The sequence below is a fragment of the Brassica napus genome, unplaced genomic scaffold (genome assembly GCF_020379485.1).
Source record: "Brassica napus cultivar Da-Ae unplaced genomic scaffold, Da-Ae ScsIHWf_1118;HRSCAF=1591, whole genome shotgun sequence".
Classification (NCBI taxonomy): Eukaryota; Viridiplantae; Streptophyta; class Magnoliopsida; order Brassicales; family Brassicaceae; genus Brassica; species Brassica napus.
Window position 1 is genome coordinate 5,959 of NW_026014543.1, and position 20,641 is coordinate 26,599.

The following is a 20,641-nucleotide window of genomic DNA, read 5'->3' on the forward strand; positions in this document are numbered from 1 at the left end:
ACGTCGTCATGGAAGAAGAACTCCACCGGGTAACAGCTAACAAGGTTCTCCTCAAATGCATTTTCGCCGAGCAAACACAGTTAGTAATGGCAGAAACTCACGAAGGAGCGGGTGGAAACCACTCTGGAGGTCGGTCACTAGCCTTGAAAATTCGGAACTTGGGATTCTTCTGGCCAACTATGAATACCGACTGCGAAGCATATGCCCGGCGATGCGACAAATGCCAACGACACGCTCCGAGTATCCACAGTCCAACCGAGCTACTGCGAACTTCCGCAGCACCTTACCCATTTATGCGATGGGGGATGGATATCATCGGACCAATGCCGAATTCTCGCCAACGTCGCTTCGTGCTGGTATTGACCGACTATTTCACCAAATGGATTGAAGCAGAAGCCTTCGCGCAGGTTACAGAGAAGGAGGTTCGCGGCTTTGTTTGGAAGAACATTATCTGTCGCCACGGCCTACCATACGAGATCGTGACGGACAACGGATCACAGTTTATGGCCGGAAATTTTAAAGATTTCTGCAACAAGTGGAACATCCGACTAAGCCCTTCAACGCCGAGGTATCCTCAAGGAAACGGACAAGCAGAATCCTCGAATAAGATCATCATCGACGGAATCAAGAAGCGCCTCGATCTCAAAAAGGGACATTGGGCCGATGAACTCGACGGCGTGCTCTGGTCGCATCGGACAACCCCCCGAGGAGCAACAAAATCTACTCCCTTCTCACTCGCTTACGGGATGGAGGCGATGGCTCCGGCCGAGGTCAATGTAACGAGTCTCCGCCGGTCTAAGATGCCTCAGCACGTTGAGCTTAACCAAGAGATGCTGCTAGATGCCCTCGATGGGCTAGAAGAGAAGCGCGACCAAGCCTTACTTCGGATCCAGAATTACCAAAAACAAATCGAGAGCTATTACAACAAGAAGGTCCGCTCGCGTCCTCTCGAGCTCGGTGATCTGGTCATGAGAAAAGTCTTCGAGAACACCAAAGAGCCCAACGCTGGAAAACTCGGCGCGAATTGGGAAGGACCATATAAGATCACTCGAGTCGTCAAACCAGGAGTATACCGACTCGAGACTTCCCGCGGAGAGGCAGTCCCACGAGCTTGGAACTCCATGCATCTTCGCCGTTTTTACTCATAAAGTGAGCAACTTTTAAAAGCGAGTAAAATGATCTACATCACCTTTTTGCTCGCGCCAAAAAAAAAAAAAAAAAAAAAAAAAAAAAAACCGAGCAGATGCACCCTACGGTCACTTCTACTCGCCCAAGTAAATGACTACCAAGTCACTTTTACTCGGACTAAAACGAACTACGAAAGGCTTGATCCTCTTCGGAGGTACGTAGGCATCCCCTCTACGGGGTCCAGCCCCAACAACCCAAAACAAAAAGAGTTTTACTCATCTCGTTCCTCTCACGAGCAAACGATGCCAGCCCCTTAACTCGAAAAGCGGCGCACGAGCACTCGCCCAAATTAATCGAACGTATCCTGATCAGATATCGAACGAAGGGAAAAACAGAGTCACCGATGATGTAAATCATTGACCAAATTCACGAAGTGGAATTTCGGATCTTATCGCAAATCGAAAAATAATGAGTTGGCCGACCAAATTTTCTCGATTACTGCGTAGCATTCAGATACCTTTCACTCGGAAACTTATCAAAAAGAAAATTCTTGTCTTAATTCTCTCCCGACTTATCACAAGAAAGAATAGTGGGATTGAGTTAACGAGCAACGAATAATTTCATAATCGACTAAGATGTTAGCGGTTATCCGTAAAATAATAAAAAAAAAAAAAAAAAACACTTGGTAATCATTCAGAGTTTTAAAAAAGCAAAGGAAACCTTCCGAGTACTTAAACAACAACAGAGACAAGTTCAAAGGCTTCAAGGAGCCGAAACGAGAAAAAAGAAATTTTACAACAGATGACAACAGGCATTAATCAACCACGGGAGGATCCTCGTTGCCGCGGCCATCTCCTTCTCCGGGACCCGAGACACGACCAAATTTGGTTGGGGCTGGCGCAGTCGCGTCTGCAGTAGGCATCCCCGCAAGAGCATCATCACCTTTCTCCGGGTCCTCTGACGACGAAGCAGATGAGCTGGCATTCTTCGATGCCTTAGCAGGGGAATCCGTTAGCACGATAGTCGGCACGGCCCCGTCCTTCAGAACAACCGCTCCCGCTGATGCCTGCTTCGCAGGGTCAATGTCTTGATCGGTGGGCTGGTTGGAGGATACGGCAGTTTGAGCGGGCTTCTCCACCGGATCTTCAGGACGAAGAGGAGTACGCAGAGCAATAGCGGCCTCCGAATCGATCAAATTAATATTCGACCCAAACGGGTCAAGCTGACGCCAAATTTCTTCGATCAAAAATCGAGACTCCAACACTAGCGGAGAAAGGCAAAGATCTTCCGCCGGAATCTCCTTTACTTCCAAACGCTCTGCTTCTTCCTCGTAGTGCTTCTCTTGCCCGATGAAGAAGTCGATGGTTTCCTGCGGGATCTCTGCACCAGAGGCCTTGATCTGCTCGAGACATTTCCTCGTCCCGAAGGCTTGACTATAGAGACACCGAGCATCGTCGTATTTGTCCCTTTTGTCCTCACGAAGGGAAATCCTGTGAAAGCGTTTCTCGGCTTTAGCGATCATGGCAATCAGCACGCGAATCCTCTCGTGCGTGACCTCGTATTTACGAGATTTCCGAAGCCTGTCCATCTCCTCGGAATGCCTTAGCAATTCCGCAGCCATTTTTGCCTCTAGATCAGACTTTTCCTTCCGCTGCTTATCCACCACGAACTCAAGATTGTTCATTGACTCCTTGCACATCTGCAACTCAGCTGCGTCGGATGTCCGCGTCTCGTCAAACGCCTTCCTAAGGGCTTTTTCACGAGCAATGGCGTCTGCCTTTTCTCGCGTAGAAACCCGAAGAGCCTCCTCCATTCTCTTCTTAGCCTCCTCGCTCTCACGAATCTGTTCTCTGGCCCGTCTAAGAGATGAGTCGTACTTCTCGACCAAAACGTTCCAATCACCATGGCTCTGATCAAAACACGACAAAGAAGACTTAGCTAAGATAAAAAAAGGGAGAAGGGAACGAACAACCGCTTACCTTTACAGACGAGCAAGAGGCGTGCTCATACTCATCTTTGAAGATGAGATCTCCCACCGAAGGGAGTTGATCGGGACCGCCTTTGACCAACCGTAACAGGCGAGCACAATCTTCCGGGTAGCAAGCCAGCGGAAGCTCACGGTTAAACTCGAATCTGAACCCATCTGCCGGGGTTTCCTTAGGGCGACCGGATACTCGGGTCTCAGATCCCTCCGTGACATGAGCAGGGGACTCATTCCTCAAGCGGTCCCGTTGTCCTCCCGAAGTCGATATTCCCCTCGGAACCTCAGTAGAACGCAGATCACCGGCCAAGGCTCCACGGGATACCTCCTCGGTGACTCGACTCTCCCGTCTCCGTCGGCGGAGGGCGATGGTCTCGTTCTCATCATCCTCCGAGGTCCCAACCTCAGGGATAGTTTCACGAACTAGAACCTGAAGTTCCTCTTCGCAGACCGAGGATGAGCGGGGCGGAGCTAGTTCTTTCTTCTTCATCCTCTTCTTCTTGGGAATATCTTCAGTAGGCGGGTCCCCGGCTTTCCTTTTTCCCCCCCCCTTCTTAGAAGAACCATCCGCACCAGGATGTTCCGGCTCGGAGGAATCCTTCGGACCCCCGGCACTTTTCTTGCTCTTCTTCGAGCTTTTACCCTGCGAGGAGCCGCCAGTACGCGCCTGCTCAGTGGCAATTGGAGTCGCCTCTACGACCTTCAGTCCCGAAGGACCAACCCTGCTCTCAGAAGCGCCTCGCTTGGCACCGATCTTCCCGGCTACAATAAGACTAAGGTCTGGTAGTTGCTTCATCGTTTTAGCTCGGTTGATCTCCTTCTGCTCGGCTCTCGTAAAGAGGGATAATCTCTTCGATGTCGATTGGTTAATATGAGGATACGGGTCCGAGATCCAGCTTTCTACAAAAAGAGAAATCCTTAATAGACATCGTTCATTTACTCGAAAACATAGAAAGGTAGTGGAAACTTACGGTTGGCAATCCGGTCTACAGATCTCTGAATTCTCTCCCGAGTAAAATCCTCCCCGTGATCTTGCTTCTGCAACGCAACAATTCGAGCACTCTCCCTCCAATCCTCGGGGTACGTGGCGAGATTCGGGTGACCAACTAAAAAAAAAGAGAAGAAAGACACACGTTAGACGAGCACACGCTACAATCATCACGAAAGGCAGTGTGCAGTATCCATCTCCGCATTCCAAAGAACGCGATAACCAGACTTCGGAGGTTCCTCGAACGCTGACCTGTTCGACTTCACATAGAAGTACGAACGTTGCCAATCCGAGGTTTTGGTCGGGTACCCCGTGACCACGTTGTAGTTTGGGCGCATCCTCGTCGAGACGAGCCCATCATCGGAAATTGAAACCGAGGTCAACTCTTCAAACGACCTCACACTCATCGACGTCCCCGCCTCGGCCGCAATTACCGATAGAACCACCATCAACCGAAGAGACCCATTCATCAGCTGGCTTAAAGCAACTCCTCTGCGGAACGCATAAGTCGTGACGATTCGAGGAATCGGGAACCACAGCTTCGTGTCGTTCCGGAAATATGACTCGTAAATGCACTGATACCCCTTCGGGGGTGACCAAGGCCTCTGATCCCGCTTTGGAATGATGAACGAGACCCCGTGTGCATTGAGATCTCGGAGGATAGCCTCCACCGACTCCACGGTGGACTTCGTCCTCTCGACGTTGGACCAATCTTGTCCATCGACGACCGAAGGTCGAATTCTCCAAACCTCCAGTGGGCTCTCCTCGGCGAAGATGTTCCCGGGGTAGTAGCTGATCGGAACAATCGAGGCGTCGACCGCTTCTTGACCGTCGTCGTCACCCCGGAACTGTTCTCTTGCTTCCGAGACCAAAAGACGCTGCGCTAAGTCCATATTCTCCGTATCCATCATTGCTCCGTGATGGATACTGTCAGGATTCTCAGCAGAATCCCGAGAAGATACCGCCCCCTTTCCTTTTTGTTCTCGCGTCAAACGATGCGACGACATCTCGGATAATCGCAGATCTAAAAACAGAGATAAAGAGAGAGAAGGAGCGTAGAGAGAGAAAGTACCTTTAGCGCTGCGGAGAAAAATGAAAAGAAGTGGAGAGGGGTGCGCTATTTATAGGGAGAGATAAGCGCAGGGATCAAGGCGTCATCATTACGCCTAATAAGGCCTAAGTGGGCCTAAACCCAATTAGGCGCGTGATCGACAGATGCGTCGATCCGTCTTCTCGATCCGTAAGCGTTTATCTCACGATCGCAACGCGTGATAAACAGATGCGTCAATCCATTTCCTCGGTTGAGAAGCGTTGATTAAACGGATTGACTCCTCAACGATCAGTCACTTGCTCGGATTGAACCTTTTGTTCTCCGAACTAAAGATACCAAATTCATCGAAGATCGATTGCTCGACCATCAATGAACTGGGGGGGGGGGGACTTACTGTTGGGGATGGATTTAACCCATCCACAAAGCCCATCGAACAAAGGGCCCAATCCAGCAGATCGAGTCAACCTCGGCTCGGAAGCCGATTCTCGGGGTATCGGCTTAGCCAGGAAATGCTGTTAGTCGAAGCGGAGAGCAAACGAAGCGGGACCAATCGACTAAGCGGCTCAGAGCGATCACCTCCTAATCAGGCCCGAAGGGCCGACAAGGCCCAATCGGTAAAAGGAGATTAGGTTAAGGTAATTGAACAGAGTATAAAAGGAGAGGAAAGTAAAGGAGAAAGGCATCGACACTTAGCTACACAAACTTAGCGGCGAGATTAGGGTTTATCATCCGTACAATCATCTCTCTGCTATTTGTACTTTTCCGGTTTAAGCTCTCACGAGCTCCGGCTTGCTTTTACTTTCTCCACCTTTATAACATCATCTCGAAATCTAATAAACGCCTCTGTTCGACCCATTTCTAGTATTGTTTACTTCACCCGAGACCAAACTCACCTTAAACACATACAAGTCTCTTTCTTGATTATATAATTTTAAACCTTTTGTGATGGAAGTGGTTTCCCGGTTGTATTGTATAGTTCAGGTTATGTCCTCATGTCCACAGAGCTTCATACTCCAAATCTGCTATTAAATTTTTTTAAGAATTTGATATGACCTTAAGGTTTTTAAAAATTCTTTGCTAATGATTTGCTAGATCACTGGTTCTTGGTGGTCTCTCCGAGAAATATCATGGCTTATAAAGCTTCTGGGTGGTTGATGGAATCAACGTAAGGCCTTATCTTTAGTTTTGTTTAACTTTTCAAAAATCATCTTCTCATGCTTGGATTGATTTGCAGGATATCGATGTGGAGACATTGCGGATTTATGGTTTGAAGATGGATTAATGTGAGATTTGATATGGAGCTTTTTGGATCAAACTCTTCTGATGAGCAGCTTACCGGAGTTAGGATTCTTAGACAGTTTGCAGTCAATGAATGGTACTCGGATGAGACACTTGAGAAGATCATAATCAACGTCCCTGTTGTTGAAAGGTTTTACAAATCAAAATGTATAGACTTTACAGATAAGTGATGACACAGTTGCTAACTTTTTTTGTTGTTACTAAGTTGGTGGAGATGCTGAAGTGAAAAGATCTGCAAAAGGAAGAGATTAGGAGATCAGCTGCTGATATACTATCAAAACTCGCTAGCAAACAGCAGAAGTGCAGAACTCTTAAAGAGTCGCTGGGATATCTGGTGCAATGGAATCTATTTTTTCGTTATTAGAGAGCACGAGATCATCAGGTGAAGCGCCTGATGAGATTGGAGAGAAAAGTGTTCTGTGACTAATCTACACTGTGAATTCTGTAGATTCAACAGTTTGGGACTGTTGATCCTGAAGAAGCTAGCGAAAGATCATGATAACTGTGGAAACCTCGGCAACACAAGGGGTTTTCTCCCGAGGATCATTGATTTCATGCACGTGGACCAAGTTCTATTGTGGGATGAGAACACAGACGTTACCAGGTCACAGGTCCTTGAAACGGTCGTGCAGCTGGTGAAAATGTTAGTCAGCACGACCGAGAACACAGGGAAGTGTCTCAGGAGGGAGATCTCAGAGATTGTTTTTACGGTAAGCAACGGGAAGGATGTGCTGAGACACGGAAGCTCGAGAGAGAATTGGTGGAACGGTGGTGTTTTGAAAGAGCTGTTCAACATTTTCTTTAAAACATATGGAGACGATGGGAATCAGGGATGCGTGAGGATCGCTGCAGGAAGACTCGTGGAAGCACTTGAAGTTCCATCGATCCGTGTCAATGTTGCAAGTTTATAATAGAGTGGTTATTCTCATATGTTCCACATAAAAGATGGTCATATCAGTAAGAAGAAGAAGAAAAAGACAACTGACCAATGTTTTACAAACTACATATGTAGCTTCGTGTAAATGTAATTGAAGGTTAATATCATCATCTAAGTGCTAATCCTTTATCAACCATAGTTGAGAAATAAGTATAAGTTCCTTGATGGCAGTACCAACAAGCTTGACTTGCAAGTAATTGAATTTTGTTTTATTTCACTGAACCCAGACTTACGAAAAAAAAAAAAACCGCGAATATCAAGAGTTTTATGAAAATTTGTATAAATACATGGGCAATTGTCAATAATAGCACCTTTTGAAGTTTTCCTCCCCAAACTAGCACTCAGGATCAGAAGTCACAAAAATAGGTTTCATTAAAGGGGTAATTTACCTTTATACCTTTTGTTATAAGAATAGAAAAAAAAAACATTTCATTTCATTCGATCGCGAATCGTGTCGTCTCCTCTCGGGAATCTTCAAACCCTCACCGGCACTGTCGTCTCCGACTCGGGAATCGTCGTCTCCGGCTCGGGAATCATCTTCTCCGACTCGGGAATCGTCGTCTCCGGCTCGGGAATCATCTTCTCCGACTCGGGAATCGAAGTCTCCGGCTCGGGAATCATCTTCTCCGGCTCGCTAATCGTCTTCTCCGGCTCGCTAATCATCTTCTCCGGCTCGATAATCATCTTCTCCGGCTATCTAATCATCAGCGTCACACTCTCTACTCTCAAAATCGGTAACTTTTTAAAATTAGGGTTTTTGAATTAAAATTTGGGAAGCTTGCGTTTTGATTTTGATTTGTGTGTTACTCGTTCTTATTAACAAGCGAAGCAAATGAAGACTTTTGTGTTGTTTTGTATTTGTGTTATTTCAGGAAAGCCTTCCAGAAAAGTTTGAAATTTTTTTTTCCTTGTTTACGCAGGATAGAAACAAGATGGGAGATTCAGTACCTCTAAAACTAGCACTGCCAGAGCTGAAGTATCCTATTGGTTCACAGCCAAAAGAAAAGTCAGCAATCAACCAATACTCTGGTTCAGATTATATCTCTATTGTCAAAAGCATCCTAAAACCAGATGAGATGATAAGAGTCCGAGGATCATTTCTGGGACCTGTAATGAAGCTCAGTGAGAGAGGATTGAAGTTATCAGCAAAGATAGTCTACGCCATTCTCACTAGAAGCATCGTTTCTGTCAAGGAGAATGAAGCCTGGTTCCATTTCGGTGCGCAGCCAATGAGGTTCTCTATAAGAGAATTTCATATGATGACAGGCTTGAAATGTAGTGGTGCATTAGAAGGACCACGAAGGGAAACCGAGAGATTTAATTGGGAATTGCTAAAGGGGCGTAGTCATAAGTTAAGTGACGTGGTGGACCAGCTCAGAAACACAAGAGAAGATGCTTCTGAGGAGAGAATATGCCTCGCAATGCTCATCCTGGTAGAGAGCATATTATTGCGGAAGAGCAAAGGAGGGAGTTTTCCTTTGGAATATGCGAAAAATGCACAGGATATGACATATCCATGGGGAAAAGAGGCTTACATTGTGCTCCTGAAGTCAATTCAAAACGCTGTCGCGAATCATTTGGAGAATAAATCCAAATTTGAGTTGCAAGGTTATCCTCTAGTATTCCTTCTTTGGATACTAGAGTCGATTCCTTTGCTAAGGAATAAGTTCAGTAAGTGTGTACCAACAGTTGAGGTTCCTGGGCCGACTTACTTGTGTGAAAAATACACTGAGATAGAGAATCCATCACTTGATAGGGTTTTACAGGTTGAAGCTGATACAAAGGTAAGCTTTTCCAAGTATATGTTTCTCAGTTTATTTGGCTTCTTCTTTTTAATATGTTTCTCATTGGTCTTTTTTTGAAATATTCTCAGCTGAAGGTCCATTGCATACTACCTTCTATTCCTCATGATCCAGAAGATGATATCTCCATTGAAGACAAATATAGTGACGAGTTGGAAACAGTGAAAGATGTAACAAAGAAAGGGTACAAGATTACAGCCGATGACTGGGAAAATAGGTGTGTAGACACATTTGACACATTGGATGCTCTTATTCAAATGATGGCAAATAAGGAGACTGGCCAAGCTTCTACTCCGATTGATGAGGATTCAGTAAATGAAAAAGTGAACAGGATCATCACGGTAATGGAGGAGAATCTGAAGAGCATGAAGGATCGAATGTCATTACTGGAAGAAGAAAACATACATCTTAGAGCTCGTGTGTCAGAGTTGGAAGGAAACAGCAATGTTTTTCCCACTAACGTGACACAAAAGGTAAATTCTCAAAACATCTTCTTTTACATTTGCATTTTCAAGTATTTTTTGGAAGATCTTGTACATATTCTTGAATGCCTTCCTAATATTTGACAAACAGCGATCCAGTGGGACACCTTTATCTCCAATGTCTCACACGCAACCATCCAGTGGGACACCTTTATCTCCAATGTCTCACACGCAACCATCGAGTGAGACACCTTTATCTCCAATGTCTCAACAGCCTAATTTGACACATGAGGTATGTAACCAATAAATATTGTTGAGTTTTGAAGTAATATTTGGAAAGCTTTTGTACTTCTTGAATGCATTCCTGATTTTTGCAGGAGACAATGATTGAATCAGCTGCATCTCCAAAGTCTCAACAAAATGAGGTATATGCTCAAAAATTTTAAGAAAATATTTGGAAATTCTTGTACAAAATCCTGAATGCCTTCCTGATTTTTGCAGGATTACACGCAATCATCGAGTGAGACGCCTTTATCTCCAATGTCTCAACAGCCTAATTTGACAAATGAGGTATGTAACCAATAAAATATTGTTGAGTTTTGAAGTAATATTTGGAAGCTTTTGTACATATTCTAGAATGCATTCTTGATTTTTGCAGGACACAATGAATGAATCAGATGATGAAACTCCTGCCCTTGATACTCAAGTATTCTCTCCTAATCTGACAAAAGAGGTATATGCTCAATGATATTGTTTTCACAGTTGGAGTTTACAAATTAGTTTTGGGTGATTTTTTTTTACATATAAAGGCTTTTCTGATTTTTGACAGAAAGAAACAGAAACGTCTACCGGTGAGAGGCCATCCAATCCTAATCAAGATGGAAAACCAGATGATGAGGTAATATTTATTCTAGAAATTATAGTTGAATGTATTCATGATGGCCATTCCTGATATTTTTTTGCAGATTGTGAGAGAGAAATTAACAAGTGAGTCACCTGCTAGTCAGAGTCAAGTTTTGCAGAAAGAAACAGTAGAAATGAATGAGACACCTTCTTCTCCAATAGCTCCAAAGAGTATTGAAACTCCCGTTTATACTCCAAGTCAGACTCAGCAGGTACATGGTCAAAAAAAATCTTGGATTTTTAAGTTAATGTTTGGAAGCTTTAGAACGTACTCTGGATTGACTTCGTGATAATTTTTACAGATTGAGAGAGAGCCATCGGATGACACGCCTGCCCTTGATACTCAAGTTTTTACTCCTAATCTGACAAAAGAGGTATATGCTCAATGACAGTTGGAGTTTACAATTAGTTTTGGGTGATTTACATATATAGACCTTTCTAATTTTTGGCAGAGGGAAACACAAACCTCTACTGATGAAACGCCACCCAAAACTAATCAAGGAGAAGGAAAACCAGATGATGAGGTAATATTTACTCTAGAAATTATAATTGAATGTATTCATGATGGCCTTTCCTGATATTTTTTGCAGATTGTGATTGAGTCACCTGCTGCTCAGACTCAAGTTTTGCAAAAAGAAACACTGGAAATGAATGAGACACCTTCTTCTCCAATATCTCCAAAGAGTATTGAGGCTCAAGTTTTTACTCCAATTCAGAAACAGCAGGTAAATGTTCAAAAAATCTTGGAGATTTCAAGTAATGTTTGAAAGCTTTTGTACGTGTTTTTGATCCCCTACCTGACTTTTTTTTGTTTTTTTTGCAGACGGTAACAGAGGAAACGTATGAGGCTACACAGCCATTGACTGAGATCATTTCAGCAAACAATAAAAAGGTAAGCATAGAAATGTCTTTCATAAGTACAACTTGAATTTTAAATTGTAGAAACTTCTTCATAACTACCTCTTTTATTTTACTGTTATTACAGGAGGATACACATGCTGTGCATTACAGACCTTCCTCTCCATTGTCTTCACTAATTGCACTAGTTATTGAAGAAAATAAGAATGCTTTGGTAAGAAGAAATATTTAAAATGTTTAGGTAATATTTTTCTATTCAACTAACTCTTACCATTTACTTTTGTCTTATAGAGTGAGACAGAAACTGCGACCCAATATTTTTCTACAAGTGAAGGAGAGCATTCACAATCAAGCAGAAAGAATCAAGCGGAAGAATATCTCAAGGATACTACAGAACCTACTACTGAGCTAGTTTCCACAGATGTTTCGAAGACACAGCCTCTTACTCCGCAAACACAGCACCTTCAGACAAGTGAGGGAGATCAATCCGATGAGACACCATCAGAGCAGAATCAAGCAGAAGAAAATCTCAAGGATACTACAGAACCTACTACTGAGCTAGTTTCCACATATGTTTCGAAGATGCCGCCTATTACTCAGCAAACAGAGCATCTTCAGACAAGTGCTATAGATTTTTCAGAAAAAAACGAGGTATGCATCGAGTATATTTGATCTTTAATTATTATTCTAACAATTTAAAACCGCTGATGTTACTGAATCTTCATTTTTAATAGGTTGAAGTAAGCAGGCTTCTAGCTCACTTTCAAATAGGCGCAGAGGTTGAAATTTTGTCTACTGATGACGAAATATGGTATCCAGGAAAGGTTGTTGATCTTAAACTGTGTGAAGGACTAGAGGAGCTGACAGTTGAGTACACGACACTCTTCACAGACCAACATAGACTTCAGAAACTTCAGGATACTATCACGGCTGACAAAATACGTCCTGCAACACCAACTAGTGACCAAAAATCCTTTGAGATGATGGATAAGGTAGAAGCCTTCTACAACAATGGCTGGAGCAGCGGACAAATTAGCATGGTACTTGGTGATAACACATACTCGGTGTGTCTCTATACTTCTATGGAAACTATTCTATTCAAACATTCAGATTTGCGAATTCATAGAGAATGGAAAGATGGAGTCTGGAAGATGGCAGATAAGGTAAATCATAACTAGAATTATACTTCACGTGAATTGTTTGATATACATACATTTTAGTTTCAGGAATGGTTTCCAGAAATTCCGATTGCAACAAATTTGATAATATTTTGCTTGGTGTCTATTGTTTGATTAAAGGTGAAGCCTGATAAGAAAAGGAAAGCTGCTGCCTCATCACAAAATTCAGGAATGGATAATGTTTTCCTAAGAAGGAGCGAGAGGGTGCCTAAACGATCTAGAGACACAAAAACTCCATTCAAGTCTGACAGAAATCCGGCTTTAACTGTAATACCTGAGATTATACCTGCAGTTGATCCGTTTTCAACTCCTGCGGAACATAAGCTTTCAAGGCTTCAAAATTGGATGACATTAAAGCCCGGCATGCATGAAACGTAAGCATGTTTCTGTCCTTGTCTATATATTCTTATATTTATGTATAAGAGGTTTGGTAATTCCTTTGAATCTTTAATCGACTGCAGGTCCCTATCAATCAATGATAATAAGATAAGGAAATCTTTCTTTCAAAGCATGGAAAATGCAAAAAAGGACCTTAAGAAAGAGGTAATTTGTTTACATATGTTCTTGCCTTGAGCTTTTTTTTAAAAAAAAATTCAGGAAGGATTTGTTTAGTTTCAGGAAATTATATAGTAACAAATTAGATAATGTTTGCCTTTTTTTTTGCAGCACATTGATGGAGCCTTTGCAATGCTAAATTGCAGAAGAAATGAGAATGCTGCTTGGTTCCACAACTACAAGATTCCAAAGGCGTGCTTCCTACCTATGGAGTTCTTGCATTGCTTGCTCTCTGATGATTTGGCTTACAAGAAAGAAAAGGTCAAAGGTAAAAAGATTTTCAACGATTTATTTAAAGATACTGTGAGAGGGAAGGTATATCCAGAGAAGACATGGGGAGAAGATGTTGATGTTGTGTATGGGATTACTCTTGGAAAAAAAAGCAATGTCTGGATTGGGATGGAAATTCATTTGAAGAAGAAAAGAATCACAGTATATGATTGTTTTCAAAAGGAAAGCAACAGCATTGATATTCCTCAAGTGAAAAAGTTGGCAGGTATGTATAAACAATCTGTATTTGATGTATTCATCTGTTTCTTGGTTTGAAATATTCAACTGATTCTATCTTGATATTGATTTTTAAATATGACAGTGTTGATTTCTAATCTGCTGGTGGAATCTTCTGGTGATGAGGTAGATAAGGTGAAGATGATTCCATTTGAGATTGAGCAGGCACAAGGTTTACCCAAGACAAAACATCCTTTCAACTGTGGGATATTTCTTGTCAAGATTCTGGAGTGCCAGTCATTGAAGATAGGAGACATGACAAAGATTAATGATGACAATGCATTGGAGCTAAGGAGAACCTTGTCTTGTGAGATCTTCAACCAATTTGTGGATGAGAGCTTTGGGAAATGAGAATGATGCATGAAAACATTTTTTGTTTTAGTTAAGACTCGGTTTTAGTTATGACTGTTTATTTTGTTATGTTGTTGGCGTCTGGTTACATAAGAAAGATTGGAAGGATATCAAGTATTTTATTTGGGTATCATATATCTTGGAAGGTTAAAATATTGTTTCTGGATGGGTTTCCAGAAAAAAAGTTAAGTGTTTCAAATGTAAAAAAGAATGAAATGAGATTATATACTAAGGATTGGACATGTATATGGTAAGCTTAAAATTGTGATGTTTACAGACAACAAAAATTTAGAACCACAAAGGATCGAACCCAGAGGGAGAGAGTCTGCGTATTTGGATAGTGTGGGAGTTTAGCCACTAGGCCAAGAAGAATCATCTGTTATGGATTACATTTAATTTTATTTAACTCCAAACTGTAACACAAAAAAGAATTAAAATAGATTTTGAATCCACCACATATCGAACCCGGGGATAGAGAGACTTTTGAGTTATAAAAAGCCTTGGTTTAACCGCTGGTCTGAGGAGAATCATCTGTTAAAGAATATTACATAAGCATACTTAACCCAATTAATATAGGATAGGTTTCCAAAACAATACATTTCGATTGAAAAAAAACAAAACTCTTGCCGTCTCAACACTCTCGCCGTTTCAAACTTCTCGAATCTCACTCGTCTCCGCCTCTCGAATCTCTCTCTCATCTCCATATCTCTCGATCTCCGACGAAAACCCATCTCCAGAACTCTCTCTCTCTCGATCTTTTACGCGAGCTCTCTCTATTCTCCGAGAAAAACCATTTCTAGAGCTCTATCTCTTGAAGGTATGTTGCAGATTCAACCTTATGTGTGTTTTCTTTCTGAGAGATTGGTCTCCTGGTTTTTGCTTGTGTATAGACTTGCTCGTTTTAACCTAATATGATTCGTAGAATTCTAGTTCATGTGAAAGCATGTGTATAGACTTCGGGAAGGATTTGTATTTTTTCAGGAAACCCTTCCTGAAAATTGGATTTTAATTAATTTAGACAAATAAAATTTTTCTTGTTTACGCAGGATAGAAACAAGATGGGAGATCCATTACCATTAAGACTAGCACTGCCTGAGCTGAGGTATCCGATTGGATCAGAGCCAGAGAAGACGATATCGATAAACCAACACTCGATAGTTGCTTATATCAAAACTGTTAAGGAAATTCTAGGAAATGATGAGTTCAACAGAATAAGAGGGACGTTTTTGGGACCGGTGATCAAGCTTGGAGAGAGGTCTTTGAAATTATCAGCTAAGATAGTGCACGCAGTTCTCACCAAAAGCATCAAGACAGTGAAGAGACACGAAGCATGGTTCCATTTTGGTGCTCAGCCAATGAGGTTCTCTATAAGAGAATTCCACATGGTGACTGGTTTGAAATGTAGTGGTGAAGCAAGAGAACCACGAGAGGGAACCGAGAAATTTAAGTGGGACTTCCTAAAAGGGCGTACTCATACAGTAAAGGACGTGGAGAAGCAGCTCAGAAACACAAGAGAAGATGCTTCTGATGAGAGATTCTGCCTTGCAATGCTCCTCCTGATTGAGAGCATACTACTACAGAAGAGCCTTCTCGACGGTGGCACAACTTTTACTTTGGATTATGTGAAAATAGCGCAGGATATGGATGTCTTGATGACATACCCATGGGGGAGAACAGCTTATAATTTGCTGTTAAAATCACTTCAGAGAGCTGTCGACAAAAGCCTCGACAAAAACAATTATGATTTGCAAGGGTTCCCTATGGCATTTCTTATATGGATACTTGAGTCAGTACCTTTGCTACAGTATGCATTCAGTCAAGTTGTTCCTATTCTGAGCGTTCAACCGTCTACCCCAATATTTTTGTGTGAGAAGTACCTTCAAATAGCTTCTCCACAGCTGATAGATGTTCTCCTAATTGAAATCAAAGATCATGTAAGTTTTTACATTATTTTTTTCTTGTTTCTGTTTTGCCTTATGATTCTCCATTTAAAAGCTAATTATTTTTATGGTTTCAGCTTAAGGTCACATGCATCCTACCTCCTATTTCTAATGATCCAGAAGATGATGTTTGCATGGGAGACGAAGCTAATAAAGATCTGGATGACATGGCCGATTTATCCAAGAGAGGTTATAAGTTTAAAATTAGAGATTGGCGAAACATGTCAGTAGACCTATACGGTGCTAATGAAGAAATAAGAAGAGCATCTTTACTGTTTGGGAATGGAGGGATGAGTCAAGCTTCTACTTCGTATCAGGAGGAGTCTTTGGAATCAAAGATCAACAGAATCAGCGAGATGGTGGGAGATAATTTAAGGATCATGAACGATCGTTTGTGTTTGATTGAAAAAGACAGGAAACAGATTAAAGAACGTGTGACAAACCTAGAGAAACTACAAAGAGTTACTTCATATGAAACTCCAAACAATGAGGTAACTTTTTTTTCGGAAATTAAAATTAATGTTTATCTAGTTCTTGATTCAGTTTTGAGTTGTCAAGTAATTTTGGAAGATGTTATACATATTTAGGCTTGCCTTCCTAATTTTTGTTGTACTTGCACAGACTGACACAACTCCATTTCATGAGACGGCTTCCAGACAAGGTGAAGCCAATGCAGATCAAGCAGATGAACAACTTAACAATGAGGCAAGTATAATTTTGAAAACTGTTGGTATTTATAAAATTATGAATTTGGTACGTGTTCATAATCCCATTCCTGACATCAGGATACACGAGAGCCTATGAATGAGATCACGAAAGAGACACCTGGTTCTCCAATAGCTCAACAGAATATTGAGACTCCAGTCCTTACTCCAATTCAGACGCAGCAGGTACCTTCTTTAAAAAATTGGACTTTTCAAGTAATTTTTGGAAGCCCTTGTACGTGTTCATTCAACCATTCCTGAATTCAGGAGACTCACGAGCTTATGAATGAGATCATTTCACCAAACATTTCCGACACACAGCCAAATACCCGAGCTCGCAGAAATCTTTTAACAGAGCAAAATAAGGTATTACTTTCATTAAAACCTTTAATAAATACTCAGCAACTATCAAAATGACTGGATATCCTTGAATCTAAACCATCACAGGATGTAGAAAGCAGAGTTCAAAATCCCTTTGAGATCGGAGCAAATGTGGAGATTTCATCACAAGATGACAATACTTGTCATAAATGGTATCCAGGAAATGTGTTGGCAACATATTTGGTTGATGGGGTTGAGATGGTGAAAGTTGAGTACTTCGTCCCGTCTCTGGACGAAAAGAAGAGGAAAAGGAGTGTTGAGACACGTGTATCAATTGACAGAATACGTCCTCAACCACCACCTGAGAGATCTGGAGCGAAGAAAAGTTATGAGCTAATGCAGGACGTGGAGGCGTTCGACAATGGTGCCTGGTGCGCTGGAAAAGTTAAAGTCATTTTGTTTGATGGCTCGTGTTTTGTCTCTTTGAACAATTCTAAAGAACAAATTTACTTCCACCATTCTGAGATGCGAAAACCAAGAAAATGGGTAGATGGTGTTTGGGAGATGACAAAAAAGGTAAAACAAATGCCTTGGATCACTTGAATTGAAAAATAATGTCATTTGTTTAATATCTCGGTATTGATTTTCAGATGGAAGAAGAGCAGACGCAGAGTGTGAATCCAAGTGAAGGAGATGGTGATAAAAAGGTATGAAATATTTATACATCATACTAGGAATTAAGATATAAATGTATCTGAATTTTTGTCATTCAAAAAGGGGAAGGCGAAGGCTGTCGCTTGTAAGAAAAATGAAGCAGCTGGTCCATCAGAAGATGGTGTTGGGAAAATGGCAAAAGAGGTAATAAAAATGAATAAGATCCACTTGAATTGAAGTTCAGGTCAATAGTTTGATATATCGGTTTTGTTTCACAGATGGAAGTAAAGCAGGGTAAGAGTGTGAAACCAAGTCAAGACGATCATGCAAAAAAGGTATAAAAAATATTTTTACTTCATATTAGGAAGGCATTCAAGTATAAAGATAAAAACGATCCTGAATTTTTGTCTTTATTTTTAATTAAAGGGGAAGCCACATGTTGGTAAGAAGAAGAAAGCAAATGCTCAGCCAGTAGATTTGCTTCCTTTTCTACAGCGAGAAGAGAAGAGGCCAATACGACCTAGAAACCCTCCTATACCTGTAACACCTGAGGTAATCCTTCCAATTGATCCATTTGTGACACCTGAATTTCCTCGGTTTTCAAGGCTTGCACACTGGATGGATCTACGGGGCATATATCGTGTGTAAGCAACTTTTTGTCCTCGCATAAATATTCCTAATTTATTTTGTAAAAGTTTCGATTGATACTAGTTAATTTTATCAACTACAGACCGTTTTATATCAATGGAAAAGAAATTGAAAAAGAGTTCTTTCAAAAAATGGACGATGCAGAAAACAATCTCAACAAAGAGGTAATCAACACTCTGTTCTGTCTTCTATTTGATTGTGTCATATGTTTAGGAAGAGGTTGAGTTGAGCTATGCTAGATGTCCATGTTATAGCAGTTCTATATGAAGTTTCTAACTATATTGTTACATTGGCAGCACATAAATGTTGCATTTGAAATGCTAAATTGTAAGAGGGTTGAGCAAGGTGCTTGGTTCCGCAACAACAATCTTCCAGCAGCATGCTTTGTACCAGTCAAATTCTTAGAAGTGGTTGGGTACGCTTATGAATCTGTCAGGAAGCCACATAAGAAAAAAAAAAGTTATTGGAGGGCTGTGTAGGCGAACTTGTGAAAGGTTTAATACATCCAAAGAAGGTATGGCTGGAAGATGTTGATGTTATATATGGTGTCATTGAAGATAAGTTGAGCTGTCACTATATTGGGGTGGAGATACAATTGATGGACAACACAATCACACTCTTCCATTGTGGTCTTCCAAAAGCAAATATCAAACGTGCTCTTAATCAAATCCAAGAACTGGCAGGTAAAAATATTAGCTAATTTAGAAAATAAAAGTTTGTCACTTGCTGCTTGTGATTGTGATGCATTTTTACATATTCATTTTGTTGTCTGTTGGTGATTGATTTATTGTATAATTTTGGGTATTTATGACAGTGTTGATTAGTGCCATAAAGATGGAACTTCTTGGTGAAGAGGTTAATTTCGAAGATATCAGTCCATTTGAAGTTAAGTTTGCAGAAGGGCTTCCAAAGACAAAATTTCCATACAACTGTGGTATTTTTGTTGTGAAGATGCTGGAATGCAGGTCACTGGGATTGAAGAGCATGGCTAATATAAATGATGAAACTGCGATGGACTTACGAAGCAAGCTATGTTGTGAGATCTTCGACCAGTTTATGGATAAAGATTTCCAGGAAGGTCAAAGGAAGTGAAAATGTCATATTTGTTCTGTTTTCTACACTGTTTTTCTACTTTGATATTAATTATCCCTAACGTTTAAGTTTAAGTTTGTAATGAATTATCCCTAACGTTTTTTTCATTTAGATTGTTATTGAAAAATTTTTAGGATGTATTGATGAATTGTCAAATGCTTATGGTACTTTTAGGATGGGTTTCCAGAAAAAGAGTGAGAAAGCAAAATGCACCAAAGCCTAGCATATTCCTTTAAAGTTTACAAAAAAAATGAAAAAGAAAGTGATCCGATGTTGATTGAACTCGTGAACTCTCGAAAGATGAATCAAAGTGTGCAGCCGCTGTGCCAAGGGTGTTATACTTGCCAAAAGATATAATAAAACGATAATAACTTGTAACTTTTGAATATTTAATTAAAAACAGAAAAAAGTGAAAATATACACAACGGGAATCGAACACGGCTTATTGTGTGATAAGGGTACACTAAGAGTAGAAGGGCTTGCCACTAGGCTACGTTGGATATTCGATAACAGAGTAAATGTGAACTCATTTATTCACAGACGATAGATTTATATAATCTGGATATCATTTTATGTATTCAGGATGGCTTTCCAAAAACAAATAAGCAAATCAGATAACCAAGTTATAAGAACACTAGGCCAAACCATTACAAAATAGTGAAAAACATTGAACAAGTTTTTTATTTAGGTTGTTAATTGAAGAAACAACACAAGAGAAACAAAAGTGCTTATTCATTTAAAATAAAAACTGAAAATCAAACATAATGTGGTCCTTAAAAACATAAAAAGAGAAGACGATAACATGAAATTACTCATGATGGAGCCAACTTTCGCCAAGTTTATCCCAATCAGGGACTTTGACCTTCACATCAGCAAGCATTCCTTCCGCTTCCGAGTGCTCTTCTTTGAGTTTCTCCAACTCAGCAGTTAAATCAAATTTTCCATCAGCTTTGATAATATCTTCAAGCAACTCGATTTGGACAGCAATTGAATTTGCTTTGCTGGATGCAAGATTCCAATCATTCTCAGATAGCCTGTATTCGTTGGACAAACGAAGAAGAGCCCTGTAATGTTCCACAGTTTCCTTCTTCCCCTTCTTGAAACCTTCGGCGGCATCACATCCGTAAACCTCCTCTATGGGACGCTTCATCATCTTCTTTGAACTTCCTTCCATTGAAACTTTGTCCTGCAACAAAATCGAAACTAAGATGTTACGATAAAATAGAAATAGAAAAAAGTTCATGAATTGAATGGAAAATGAGAAAAATCGAAAACTAACTTGTATTGCAAAAGGATATATCAAGCGAAATGAAGTGAGTGAA

General features: G+C 41.0%; 3 protein-coding genes across 6 annotated transcripts; all 3 read left to right on the forward strand.

Annotated features, from left to right (window-relative positions):
• The first annotated feature begins 7,785 nt into the window (after window positions 1-7,785).
• On the forward strand, window positions 7,786-14,206 carry LOC106429570. 3 transcript variants are annotated; one of them, XM_013870318.3, is made up of 19 exons: window positions 7,786-9,168; window positions 9,258-9,659; window positions 9,760-9,900; window positions 9,986-10,033; window positions 10,110-10,178; window positions 10,267-10,341; window positions 10,438-10,506; window positions 10,574-10,723; window positions 10,814-10,885; window positions 10,964-11,035; window positions 11,102-11,236; window positions 11,335-11,403; window positions 11,497-11,583; window positions 11,661-12,020; window positions 12,104-12,532; window positions 12,668-12,921; window positions 13,009-13,090; window positions 13,214-13,598; window positions 13,695-14,206. In XM_013870318.3, the coding sequence occupies exons 1-19, from the start codon at window positions 8,317-8,319 to the stop codon at window positions 13,958-13,960; spliced, it is 4,017 nt and encodes a 1,338-aa protein (XP_013725772.2). In that variant the 5' UTR covers window positions 7,786-8,316; the 3' UTR covers window positions 13,961-14,206. The 3 variants fall into 3 exon arrangements, with proteins under 3 accessions (XP_013725772.2, XP_048627333.1, XP_022545489.2); XM_048771376.1 differs by lacking the exons at window positions 10,574-10,723; window positions 10,814-10,885; window positions 10,964-11,035; XM_022689768.2 differs by lacking the exons at window positions 10,438-10,506; window positions 10,574-10,723; window positions 10,814-10,885.
• An 812-nt stretch (window positions 14,207-15,018) lies between these two features.
• LOC125596044 lies at window positions 15,019-16,526 on the forward strand. The gene is made up of 3 exons (XM_048771370.1): window positions 15,019-15,894; window positions 15,978-16,391; window positions 16,488-16,526. Exons 1-3 carry the CDS (start codon window positions 15,019-15,021, stop codon window positions 16,524-16,526), a joined length of 1,329 nt encoding a protein of 442 aa, XP_048627327.1.
• LOC111199889 lies at window positions 16,192-19,922 on the forward strand. 2 transcript variants are annotated; one of them, XR_007330782.1, is made up of 10 exons: window positions 16,192-16,790; window positions 16,872-16,970; window positions 17,052-17,501; window positions 17,576-17,632; window positions 17,703-17,783; window positions 17,858-17,914; window positions 18,006-18,223; window positions 18,310-18,391; window positions 18,524-18,910; window positions 19,042-19,922. XR_007330782.1 is itself a non-coding variant. In XM_048771377.1 (9 exons), the coding sequence occupies exons 1-9, from the start codon at window positions 16,701-16,703 to the stop codon at window positions 18,704-18,706; spliced, it is 1,317 nt and encodes a 438-aa protein (XP_048627334.1). In that variant the 5' UTR covers window positions 16,192-16,700; the 3' UTR covers window positions 18,707-19,922. The 2 variants fall into 2 exon arrangements, 1 of the variants encoding a protein (XP_048627334.1); XM_048771377.1 differs by having other exon boundaries at window positions 18,524-19,922.
• Window positions 19,923-20,641: the final 719 nt, after the last annotated feature.

What these genes read in the sequence shown, in the direction of transcription:
- LOC106429570 (XM_013870318.3), top strand. Translation starts at nt 8,317, where the DNA reads ATGGGAGATTCAGTACCTCTAAAACTAGCACTGCCAGAGCTGAAGTAT. An exon ending in ATTTTTCAGAAAAAAACGAG is followed by an intron (nt 12,021 to 12,103) that starts GTATGCATCGAG and finishes CATTTTTAATAG; the next exon opens with GTTGAAGTAAGCAGGCTTCT. An exon ending in TCAAGTGAAAAAGTTGGCAG is followed by an intron (nt 13,599 to 13,694) that starts GTATGTATAAAC and finishes TAAATATGACAG; the next exon opens with TGTTGATTTCTAATCTGCTG.
- LOC125596044 (XM_048771370.1), top strand. Translation starts at nt 15,019, where the DNA reads ATGGGAGATCCATTACCATTAAGACTAGCACTGCCTGAGCTGAGGTAT. An exon ending in TAATTGAAATCAAAGATCAT is followed by an intron (nt 15,895 to 15,977) that starts GTAAGTTTTTAC and finishes TTATGGTTTCAG; the next exon opens with CTTAAGGTCACATGCATCCT. An exon ending in ATGAAACTCCAAACAATGAG is followed by an intron (nt 16,392 to 16,487) that starts GTAACTTTTTTT and finishes ATACATATTTAG; the next exon opens with GCTTGCCTTCCTAATTTTTG.
- LOC111199889 (XM_048771377.1), top strand. Translation starts at nt 16,701, where the DNA reads ATGAATGAGATCACGAAAGAGACACCTGGTTCTCCAATAGCTCAACAG. An exon ending in TTGGGAAAATGGCAAAAGAG is followed by an intron (nt 17,784 to 17,857) that starts GTAATAAAAATG and finishes TTTGTTTCACAG; the next exon opens with ATGGAAGTAAAGCAGGGTAA. An exon ending in AAGACGATCATGCAAAAAAG is followed by an intron (nt 17,915 to 18,005) that starts GTATAAAAAATA and finishes TTTTAATTAAAG; the next exon opens with GGGAAGCCACATGTTGGTAA.